This window comes from Miscanthus floridulus, chromosome 8, assembly GCF_019320115.1.
Source record: "Miscanthus floridulus cultivar M001 chromosome 8, ASM1932011v1, whole genome shotgun sequence".
NCBI lineage: Eukaryota > Viridiplantae > Streptophyta > Magnoliopsida > Poales > Poaceae > Miscanthus > Miscanthus floridulus.
In genome coordinates, this window is record NC_089587.1 from 163178562 (window position 1) to 163190792 (window position 12231).

Consider the following 12231-nt stretch of genomic DNA (forward strand, 5'->3'; position numbering starts at 1 on the left):
CTGGGCCACCGCTCTCGTCACGCTTGCTAGGCACGACGTGGGTGGGACCACCTCGACACCACGCAAGCTCAGGGCAACGCACTGTGCTCTGCCGGTACCCCATGCCCGACTGTTGGTATAGGCTCCCTGGTTGGGGACCTATCTAGCTTAAGCCTGGGTAAGGGAAAGACGCCGGTGGCATGCAGCAACGCCCCGTCATCAAGCTCTGCCTTGCTACCTCCTGAGGAATCGACTTCAGCGGAGCAGCGCCCGGTGATGGCACCATCCCTATACCCCTTCGGGTTGGGCAATACCGCCGCTGCCTATGCTTCCGCCTATGCTTTCGCTCACGCGGAGCCCCTAGGACGCCACCAACGCTTCGCCCTCGACCTCTTCGCCATGACCTCAACCCACACCCATGCTGACTCCTTGGAGGAGGACGAGGCGTGGGCTAGAGCGGACTTCTCTAGGCTTCATGACCCTGAAGCCATGCGCTACTTCATGGCCGTGAGCAACTACTGCTTCAGCTACTCCGACTCTGATGATGAAGGCACTTACGATCCCACTCATGCGTGCTTCTATGTCGAGCTTGGGATGCCGAGAGCGGGCGATGAGGACGAAGGGGCAGGCAATTGCTCCCTGCCCCATGAGGGGGCAGGCGACACCACACCTCCGCATGTTGAGCCCCTAGCGGCGCGGAACGAGAACCCCACCCATGAGGAACTTTGACGTCTTGACTTGGAGCAGCTCCGTGAGCTTTAGGCCAAGGTCGAACAAGACTGACTCCTTCTGTAGCAGCTCCGAGACACTCTCGAGCAAGAGCAGCGGGGTCACGGTGATGGCGGAGTAGCCCGACGCAAGGCTCACGACGTCAACCACCGCATTAACAATGACGAAGGGGGCGAGCAACCCCCTATCTTCAATCATGCTAGCCAGAACATCACGGCAGTGGCGATGCTACTCTGGGCTATGCCCAAGCTCTCTACCACGGAGGGGCAATGGGTCCACGGTGAGCTCTGAGACCTCCTCGAGACCGCCGTGGTACAGTAGGCCAAAAGCTCCGCCTCTCGACAGCATGGGTGCACCTCGGAACTGCCCGCGGCATCGCCTCAATAGGATAGAGAGACCTCGGTTCGTCCCGAGCCTGCTCGGGCACCGATGACCAACAAGGCCCCCTCGGTGCATGATTGCCTTGGCGACCGATGTGAGGCACAAGGCGACCATGATGTGTTCAGTAGGTGACGGCACCACGACAATGAGGGGCCCACCCGAGGCTACCACCCACACCGAGGCGGTCACTATGATAGTGGGGAGGACCGCAGTCCTTCTCTAGGGCCACCTGGCCCTCGAGTCTTTAGCAAGGCCATCCGCGGTGCTCACTTCCTGGCCCAATTTTGGCAACCGGCCAACCTCGCAAAGTACAGCAGCGAGACCAACCCCAAGTCATGGCTGGCCGATTACTGCCTGGCTTGTCAGCTAGGCGGCGCGAATGATGACCTACTCATCATCCGCAACCTCCCCTTGTTCCTGTCAGACTCGGCGCGAGCCTAGCTCGAACACCTCCCTCCCTTGCAGATCCACGACTGGCATGACTTGGTAAAGGTCTTCGTCGAGAATTTCTAGGGCAGATACATGCGCCCCGGGAACTCCTGGGACCTCAAGAGTTGTCGCCAAATGTTGGACGAGTCTCTCCAAGACTTCATCCGATGCTTCTCCAAGCAATGCACCGAGTTGCCCCACGTCGGTGACTCAGAAATTGTCTAGGCATTCCTCTCCGGCACCTCCTACCGAGACCTGGTCCGGGAGTTAGGCTGGAACATACCGACCATGGCGGCCGCACTCCTCGACATTGCCACCAACTTTGCCTCGGGTGAAGAGGCTATCAGGGCCATCTTCCCCAACAACGATGCCAAAGGGAAGCAGAGGGACGAGGCCCCTAGGGCCTCGGCCTCCCACCTCCCCAAGAAAAAGAAAAAGGGTCGCTAGGGAAAGCAGGAGGTCCTCGAGGCTAGTCTAGTCGTAGCTGCAGAACACAAGAATCTCTGAGGCCCTGCCAGAGGCCCCGGGCTCTTCGACGACATGCTTAAGAAGCCCTACCCTTACCACCAGGGCCCGGTGAAGCATACCCTCGAAGAGTGCACCATGCTCTGGCATTACTACGCCAAGCTCAGGCTCCCCAACGATGAGGTCAAGAAGAGGGACACCGGCGATAGGGACAATGACAAGGACGATGGGTTCCCCAAGGTGTTCAACGCCTTCATGATCTTTGGCAGGCCTTTAGCGTGCCTCACGGCACGTCAGCGAAAGAGGGATCGCCAGGAGGTCTTCTCGGTTAAGTTGGCCACTCCCCGGTACCTCAACTAGTCTCGAGAGGTGATCACCTTCGATCAGGATGACCACCCCGATTACATCCCAAACCCCGGGCAGTACCCACTCATCGTCGACCCGATCATCGGCAACACCCGGCTCTCCAAGGTGTTGATGGACAGAGGCAGCGGTCTCAACATCCTCTACGCCAACACCCTAGAACTCCTAGGGATCGACCAGTCACAGCTCCGAGGCAATGCCGTGCCCTTCCACGGCATCGTGCCGAGGAAATGCACGTGACCCCTCGGGCGCATCAACTTTCCCGTCTGCTTCGGCACTCCCTCCAACTACTGCAAGGAGGTCCTCACCTTCGAGGTGGTTGGGTTCAAGGGGACCTATCACGCCATCCTGGGGTGCCCATGCTACGCCAAGTTCATGGCGATCCGCAACTACGCCTACCTCAAGCTCAAGATGCCTAGCCCCAACGGCGTCATCACTATCGAGTCCACGTACAAGCATGCATATGACTACAACGTCGAATGCATCAAGTACGCTGAGGCTCTCATGGAGGCCAAGACCCTCATCGTCAACCTTGACCAACTTGATAGCGAGGCACCTGACTCCAAGCATCGTGCCAGGACTTTCGAGCCCGTGGAGGCCATCAAGCTCGTCCCGGTCGACCCCATTGGCTCCGACGATTGGGCGCTAAGGATCAACGCCACCCTCGACATCAAATAGGAAGCCGTGTTCATCGACTTTCTCCACGCAAATGCTGATGTATTCATGTGGAGTCCCTCGGACATGCTAGGCATACTGAGGGAGGTCGCCGAGCACGCCTTGGACATCTAGGCTGGCTCCAGACCAGTGAAGCAGTGCCTACGCTGATTCAATGAGGAAAAGCGTAGGGCCATCGGTGAGGAGGTGCAGAAGCTTTTGGTGGCCAGATTCATCAAGGAAGTGTCCCATCTGGAGTGGTTAGCTAATCCTATATTAGTTAAGAAGAAAAATGGGAAGTGGAGGATGTGTGTAGACTACACTGGTTTGAATAAAGCATGTCCAAAAGTCCCTTTCCCATTACCTCGAATCGACCAAATCATTGACTCCACTGCGGGATGCAAAACCCAATCTTTCCTTGATGCGTATTCTAGTTACCATCAAATTAAGATGAAAGAATCTGACCAGCTCACGACTTCTTTCATCACCCCATTTGGCATGTACTGTTATGTGACAATGCCATTCGACCTCAGAAACACAGGGGCCACATACCAGCGGTGCATGACCCAGGTCTTTGGCGAGCACATCGAGCGAACCATCGAGGCCTACATGGACAACATCATGGTCAAGTCTAGAAAGGCCAGTGATCTCATTGATGACCTGGAGATAGCTTTCAAATGCCTCAGAGAGATGGGCATCAAGCTCAACTCCAAGAAGTGTGTCTTCGGGGTCCCCCAAGGCATGCTCTTGGGATTCATAGTCTCGGAGCGCAGCATCGAGGCCAACCCAGAGAAGGTCTCGGCTGTGACCAACATGGGACCAATCTGAGACCTCAAGGAGGTGCAGAGCATTATGGGATGCCTTGCGGCCTTGAGCCGCTTCATCTCGCGCCTTGGCGAAAAAGGCTTGCCTCTGTACCGCCTCTTGAGAAAATCTAAACACTTTTCCTGGACTCCCGAAGCCAAAGAAGCCCTCACCAAGCTTAAGACACTACTCTCCAATCCTCCTGTCCTGGTGCCACCAACCAAGGGCGAGGCCCTCTTGCTCTACATCGCCGCAATGACCCAAGTGGTCAGCGCGGCCGTAGTGGTCGAGAGATAGGAAGAGGGGCATGCCTTACCCGTCCAATGACCTATTTACTTCATCAGCGAGGTGCTCTCCAAGACTAAGACACAATACCCCCACATCCAGAAGTTGATCTACGCCATAGTCTTGGCTCGACGCAAGCTGCGTCACTACTTCGAGTCCCACCCGGTGACCGTGGTGTCATCTTTCCCCCTAGGAGAGATAATCCAGAACTGGGAGGCCTCGGGTAGAATAGCCAAGTGGGCCGTGGAACTCATGGGGGAAGCCCTGTCTTTTGTGCCTCGAAAAGCAATTAAATCCCAGGTCTTGGCTGATTTTGTGGCTGAGTGGACCGACACCCAACTGCCACCTGCTCAAATCCAAGCGGAATGCTGGACCATGTACTTTGATGGGTCTCTGATGAAGACTGGGGCAGGCGCAGGTCTGCTCTTCATCTCACCCCTTGGAGTACACATGCGCTACATGATTCGGCTCCACTTCGCTGCCTCCAACAACACAGCCGAGTACGAAGCCCTCGTCAACGGCTTGCAGATCGCCATCGAGCTTGGAGTATGGCGTCTCGACATACGCGGTGATTCGCAGCTCGTCGTCGATCAAGTGATGAAGGAGTCGAACTGCCATGACCCCAAAATGGAGGCATACTGCAAGTTGGTGCGTCACCTAGAAGACAAGTTCAACGGTCTCGAACTCAATCACATTGCGCAAAAATTCAATGAGACCGCGGACGAACTAGCAAAGATGGCGTCGGCATGGGCCCTGGTCCCCCCGAACATCTTCACCAGAGACCTCCACAAGCCTTCTATTGACTACGCCTCGGCGGTGGAAGAGGGCCCACCGGTCGAGCCCACCGCAGGGCCCGAGGCCCCCCTCTGTCACCGAGACCCCTTCGGCCGAGCCCAAGGTCATGGAAATCAACGCGGAGCCTCCTGAGGCCAACCAGGGCATGGACTGGCGAGTCCCATTCCTTGATTACCTCATTCGAGGAGAGCTTCCTACAGACAGGACCGAAGCCTGATGGCTTGCGTGACGAGCCAAAACTTATGTCCTCATCAACGGTGAGTTGTACAGGCGAAGCCCATCTGGCGTCCTCCAATGATGCATCACCACCGAGGCAGGCCAAGCCCTACTTCGGGACTTGCACGCGGGAGCCTATGGGCACCATGCAGTGCCTCGGACGCTCGTCGGAAATGCCTTCTGCCAAGGGTTCTACTGGCCAACGGCGGTTGCTGACGCCACCAAGCTGGTACGCTCCTGCAAGGGATGTCAGTACTATGCACGGCAGACGCACCTCCTAGCCCAAGCCCTCCAAACCATCCCCATTACATGGCCATTTGCCATGTGGGGGCTTGACATGGTTGGGCCTCTGCAGAAGGCCCCCGGGGGCTATACCCATTTGCTGGTAGCAATCGATAAGTTCTCCAAGTGAATCGAGGCTCGTCCAATCAATCGAATCAAATCTGAGCAAGCGGTGCTGTTCTTCACTGATATCATCCACAGGTTTAGGGTTCTAAACACCATCATCACTGACAATGGGACACAATTCACCGGCCACAAGTTCCTGACGTTCTGCGATGATCACCACATCTGTTTGGCCTGGTTGGCCATAGGACACCCTAGGACAAATGGCCAAGTAGAACGTGCCAATGGCATGATCCTACAAGGCCTCAAGCCAAGAATATACAACCGGTTGAAGAAATTTGGCAAGAAATGGCTTGCCAAACTCCCGTCGGTCATCTGGAGCCTGAGGAACACTCCGAGCCAAGCCATGGGGTTCACACCGTTCTTCCTGGTCTATGGAGCCGAGGCCATCCTCCCCACTGACTTGGAGTACGGTTCCCTGAGGCTACAGGCCTACAACGAGCAAAGCAACCGCACTGCCCGCGAGGACGCCCTCGACCAACTAGAGGAAGCCCGAGACGTTGCGCTGCTACACTCAGCCAAGTACCAGCAAGCCCTACGACGCTATCAAGCCCAGTGCATTCGAAGCCGAGACCTGAAGGTGGGTGACCTAGTACTAAGACTAAGGCAGAGCAACAAGGGCCGCCACAAGCTGACCCCACCATGGGAAGGGCCGTACATCGTCGCCCAAGTGCTAAAGCCCGGGACCTACAAACTAGCCAACGAGAAGGGCGAAATCCTCACCAATGCTTGGAACATAGAACAACTATGTCGCTTCTACCCTTAAATTTCCAAGCATTGTATACATTGTTTCTCAAAATACAATAAAGAAGCGTTCTTTAGTTATTCTAATTTTTCAAGAAACCCCCCGAACCTATCGATGGGGGATCAGCGTTACGATAACGCTACAAGGGAGACTCGGCTCTGCCTCTGTAGAGGTGCCCACTGTGGGGCTCGAACAAGACTCAGCTCTGCCTCTACAGAACCGAGCCTCCCTCGGGGGCTAGAAGGGGGGACCCCCCTAAGTCCCAGGCACCATTTATTAGTCATTTTCTAAAAAAATTTCTACGCCAAACTCTCTCGCGCTCTCTGACAAATCGATTGTAAAAAACCTAAGGACCAGAAGTCTATCTCCGGGCTATGGCAACTCCCTCACCACCTTTTGCCCGAGGGGTAGCTTAGGCTCTGCGAAAGTTTTTTGCAAGTGATATGTTCAGAGACCAGACAGAGGGCAGAGGCTCGGAAATACAATAAAAAATGATTAAAAAGCGTAGACGCATAAGTACTTTAAAAAAGGCCTCGATGGCCACAAGTGTTACGGTACAATAATAATCCTAATCCATCTACCTAGCCCCTTTGGCCCAGGTCAGAACTCAGGGTCACCAGCATCGGCGGTCGGCGCAGGAGGAACCACCTCCTCTTCGAATAGCTTGGCCAGTGCCGTGCCAGGGGCCTCAGCCACCTCCATCAGCTTCATGACCTCCTCATCGGCCTCCTCATCGTCCTCAGCCACGACGTAACCATCGCTGATGGCCTTGAGGTCGATGTCGGTGTAGTGCGAGGAGACGACAGCCAGGGCGCGCTTGATGCCCGTATGCAGCGCCGCCTGGAGCCGCTCGTGGACTTGGCCGCTCAACGCGATGAAGCGGCTCCCGAGGGAGCTACCCAATTCGATCCCCTAACCTCTAGGGCCTCGCAGGCGGTACGAGCGGTGCTCTATAGTGCGTTGTGCTCCTAGATCTCGGCCTCGAGCACCGCCTGCACCTTAATGGAGGCCTCCGCTGCCCGAGAGACCTCCTTCTCCAACCCTGCGCCAAGACAAGCAGGATGGGGTTAAGCACAAAAGGAAATAAGCCGAATAGGGGCGAAGGCCTACGGGACTCACCCTCAGCTTTCTCTTTCTAGCTTTGGACCTTGACCCAATAGGCCTCGGCCACCCTGGAAGCCTCCTTCTCTAGCTCTACATCACATTAGGGAGTTAGGGGTCGAACACAAGAAAAACAAATAAAACAAGGGGCGCGGCTCAACAGGACTCACCCTCGGGCTTTTCCTTCTAGGCTAAGGCCTCGACCCAGGAGGCCTCGGCCACCTTGAGGGCCTCTGCCAAATTGCCTTTCATCAGCAGGTGCGCACCTTGCTCCGCCCCTAGCTACCCGGCGATGGCCTTTGTAGAGACCTCCGCTTGTTTGGCCCGGGACCTAAAGGTGTCACGCTCGCCGGCCACCCGGGTCAACTCCTCCTCTAGCTCCTTGATCCACGCCACCAAATGGGTGGCCTGCTCCTAAGCCATGGCTGCCTCGGCCTTCATGTCAGCACCACGAAGGCGGAGGTCCTCCACCTCCACACTCTGCACCGGCAGAAGCTCATTGGCATTGGCGAGCAAGTCCTTCTGCTGCCGGAGCTGGTCCCAGACGCCCCTCTCCCGCCGGAGGAACAATGACTTCCCAAGGGACTGGGCCTCGAGCTCCTGGATAGGCAGAACAAACATCAAGCACTGTGAGAAAACTCGGGAAAAGATGACATAGCACAAAAAAAGAAAGCGCGCACCTAGGCAACGCCGGACAGATCGTCAGCCACGACGGACAGCGCTGTTCGCAGTGACTGCTCCGCCAGATGATGGAATTGCTTGAAGGAGTCCCAGCGCCCCCCCATGGCCGCATCCTCGAGAGCGAACAAAGGCTCCCCCTTAGGGTTGTCCTAGCTCCGCCACAAGACACGCGGGCTATCCCACCCGTGGGGCTTGGGTTGTACTCGGACGAGGACAGAGCTCCCCTCGCCCAAGGTCGGAGCTGGCTACTCCACAGTGCTGGCTGCCTCAGCGTCCGCCACCTCCTTCCCCTGGGAAGTATCATTGGAGGAGATTGAATGGACCAGGGGCGGTACTGAAGCTTGCCCCACCTCCGTCTCCATATCCTGGGCTGCCGGCTTCGCTGTGCCCACGCCAGCCTCTGCCACCTCAGCCTCGGTGGTCCTAGGAGCCCCGGCCTCTGTCGCTTCAGCCTCGGAGGTCCTAGGGACCTCGGCCTTGCCCTTGGTAGCCTCAGCGACTGGGGGTGCCTCGGCTTCATCTGACACGCGGGCCTCGACCTCACGGGGTGTAGGCGCCTCCTGCCCCGCTTGCTTCATGGCCGCCTTGGTAGCCTCTCCTTGGGCGACCGACTCCTTCGGGTTGGCCCTAGCCGATGCCGCGCCACGCTCTATGGCGGCTTATGCCTCCACCACCCATTGGGTGGGGGAGCTGGTGCTCACCTTGAGCGCCTTACGTGGTGCCAAGGCAGGCATTTCCACCTGATGCTTCTGGCTAAAGACAAAGCATTCACGGGGTTAGCATACGACCAAAGAATGAGTGGAAGATGCTGCAAACTCCACTGACAAAACATTTACCTCTAACGGGGACACAACTGCTTCCGCACTGCGTCCCTCATCCTCAACAATGGCGGTGGCGGTGGTGGTGGCACGGCCCCCATGTCCGCTGGTCCTCGTTGGCTCTGGTGCCCCCTCGACCCTCTGCGGAGGTGGTTGCGTTGCCCCCACCACCACCTGCTCCACCTCCACCGTCGAGCCCACCGGGCTGATGGCGCGCTTCCCTAACGCCTATGCCTCGGGCGTGTCGGCCTCGGCCCCAGGGCGGGCGATCGCTGGCCCCAAGGCATCCTCTCCTCCTCCTCTTGGAAACGCTGGGCTGCTCGCCGATGCCCCGGGCGCCATCCCCCTAACATTAGGGAGATGGTCCAGAGTACCCTGCCCTGCCTCGCTCTCGTCGTCATCGCTCGAGGAATCTGATGATGACGGTGATGGAGATGGCTCCACCGGGAGACCACCGTGCCTCTGCTGCCGGTGATGTTTCTCTAGCTCATCGCGCTCAAGGTTCTTCCTCTTGCGCCTTGCCTCCTCAGCATCCTTCCACTTCTTCTGCACCTCGGCATGCGCCCTGTTCACCGTTCGCCGCTCTACGTCCTCGGGAACGGGTGGCGGGGAGGCTCGCACATCCCTCATCCCCTGTAGGAACAGCGAACACAAATAAGGGAACAAGAAACTGTAAGGAACAAGGAGGCCTCAGGGGCCGCAGTGGCGCATGACTTACCAGAGAGAGGTACCCCCGCGACGGGCGCATCAGGAACGGGGATAGACCACTGCTCCTCAGCCACCCCTCCACTGTCTCTCTCACCCGACGTAGAATCTCCTCGTCGGAAAGGGCGACGGTGGACATCCGGACGCCATCGATCGGCTTGTCCGGTGTCATCTCGAACAGGCGCTGCCGCTGAGCCATCAGCGACAGCACCTTCAGTGGTGGAAGGCCACCATGACCATAGCCATCGTAAGGCCATGGCTGTGCAGCCTGTCCAGTACCTCTAGAAGTGGCCACAGCTTGGGCTGATCAACCATCGGGATGTCGTACCTCCACTTCTCTGGCTGGCTCTCCACGATCCGCCCGGTATAGGGGGGAAGTCCGCCGTCATCGTTGTGGAGGTAGAACCAACTATTGCACCAGCGGGGGTTGGACGACATGAGCTGGGCCAGGATGTAGAGGAGCTACCAGTCTTGGCGCACTTGGAGAGTGCAGCCGCCGGCCCTCATCGCCTTCCGTGTGCCCGCCGTGCCCACCGGCTTGGTGGTGAGCCCCGCCCGAAAGAGGTGGAGCCACAGCTCCCAGTAGGGGGCAATGCCTAGGTACCCCTCATAGACGGTGATGAAGATGGCCGCCTGCGTGATGGAGTTGGGGTTGAAGTTGTGGAGCTCCACGCCGTAGTAGTGCGGGAGCGCCCGCATGAACTGGTCCGCCGACAGGTCGAGACCGCACTCATGGAAGGCCATGAAGCTCACGATATAGCCATCGCGTGGCCTCGGCTTCGGCTCAGCCCCCAGAGCAATCCACTCTGGTCTGTTGGGGTCAGTAACTGGGCGGAGGAGGCCATCGTCGATGAGCGACTGCAGCATCGCCATAGACACGTCGAACGGACCCCAAGGATCTGCTTGAACGACAACAGCATCACCGGCCATGGGTGCGGTGGAGAACGCGGCTACAGTGGTAAGGCGGGCTCTCGCTATCCCTCTCTCTCTCGCTCTCTTCCTCCCCCTTCTCCCTTCTCCCCGACGCTCTCTGTTCTTAGCAACCGCTCAAAGGCAGAAAGGTCGAACGTATGCAGGCAAGGTAAGGAGGGGAGGGGCAAGGCTTGTCATGTATTTATGAGGGAAGGGGGTGAAACAGATGGGCGACAAAACCGGGGAAGTTACCCTCATATCTAGTGTAGTTAATCCGGATCCGATTAAACCGCCCACGCATCCACCTTCTCCTTATTAACCGTGCACTCATAGTAACGTCCCATCCACAGACATCGCGCCGCGTCTGACCAGAGCAATGGCAGGTGCCATTCTGTCTCCCCGAGAAACTGCCCCAAAAGGCGCACCCGCCGTTGTCAGTCGATGGGAGGGGAATATCCCCCACCCGATTCCTTTTAGACTAAGGAACTGGGCACCAAGCCCATTACGATCCAGGGGTTCGAAGGCTGGGCCCCTGAGGGTCTCAACAGCCGCCCTAGGACAAACAGAGTCAGGGATGACTATGGGCGAGCCCGTACATGGCTGAGGCCCAAGCAAGCGATAGCTTGGGATGCCCTAAGTCGTGTCTGAGACCGGTAGGGAGGTCTCTGAATGGGATCCCACCACAGGGAGGCACCGAGCCCCCGGGGCCAATCGAACGGCCCTAGGACCCACTAGAGAAGCCCTCTGGTATTTTTGGAGTGTGTCTCTAGACCACCAGCCGACCCCTATCGAATGGGGCACGGGCCTCCACTTGGACTTACCCGATAACAGCTCACTAGAGATGTCACTACTCGCGCCCACCGAGGGTAGCCTGGCATACTCCACCCCTCCTTCCGAACGAAAAGGATGCACGAGGGCTGCATAAAAAAGATAGGGAAACTCCTGATCGCCCTCTTGCTCCATGTAGAGGCTCGGGAGCACTTCCTACAACCAAGCCAAGACCCAGTGACCCAAACTCACACTCGGGGGCTCAACAAACAACCCCTCCTTCCAAACAAAAAGGATGTGCGAGGGCCACACAAAAAAGATAGGGAAACTCCTGATCGCCCTCTTGCTCCATGCAGAGGCTCGGAGGCACTTCCTGCAACCAAGCCGAGACCCAGTGACCCAAACTCGCACTCAGGGGCTCAGCAAACAACCCCTCCTTCTGAACAAAAAGGATGCCCGAGGGCCGCACCAAAAAGACAGGGAAACTCTTGATCGCCCTCTTGCTCCACGTAGAGGCTTGGGGGCTCTTCCTGCAAACAAGCCATGGCCTAGCAACCCAAACTCACATTTGGGGGCTCAGCAAACGTGATAAAAGGCACCGAACCCGTTACTGTCTAGGGGTTCGAAGGCTGGGCCCCCGAAGGTCTCGACAGTCGCCCTAGGACAAATAGAGTCAGGGATGACTATGGGTGAGCCCGTACATGGCTGAGGCCCAAGCAAGCGACTGCTTAGGATGCCCTAAGTCATGTCCAAGATTGGCAGGGAAGACTCTAAATGGGATCCCACCACAGGGAGGCACCGAGCCCCCGGGGCCAATCGAACGGCCCTAGGACCCACTGGAGAAGCCCTTTGATACTTTTGGAGTGTGTCTCTGGACCACCAGCCGACCCCTATCGAATGGGGCACGGGCCTCCACTTGGACTTACCTGATAACAGCTCACCGGAGGTGTCACTGCTCGCGCCCACCAAGGGTAGCCTAGCATACTCCACCCCTCC

The 12231-nt window shown here is 57.6% G+C and overlaps 1 protein-coding gene across 1 annotated transcript; it reads left to right on the plus strand.

The window, feature by feature from the left end:
* Window positions 1-2721: 2721 nt before the first annotated feature.
* Window positions 2722-3024, plus strand: LOC136470104 (uncharacterized). The gene has a single exon (XM_066468063.1). It carries the CDS (start codon window positions 2722-2724, stop codon window positions 3022-3024), a length of 303 nt encoding a protein of 100 aa, XP_066324160.1.
* Window positions 3025-12231: the final 9207 nt, after the last annotated feature.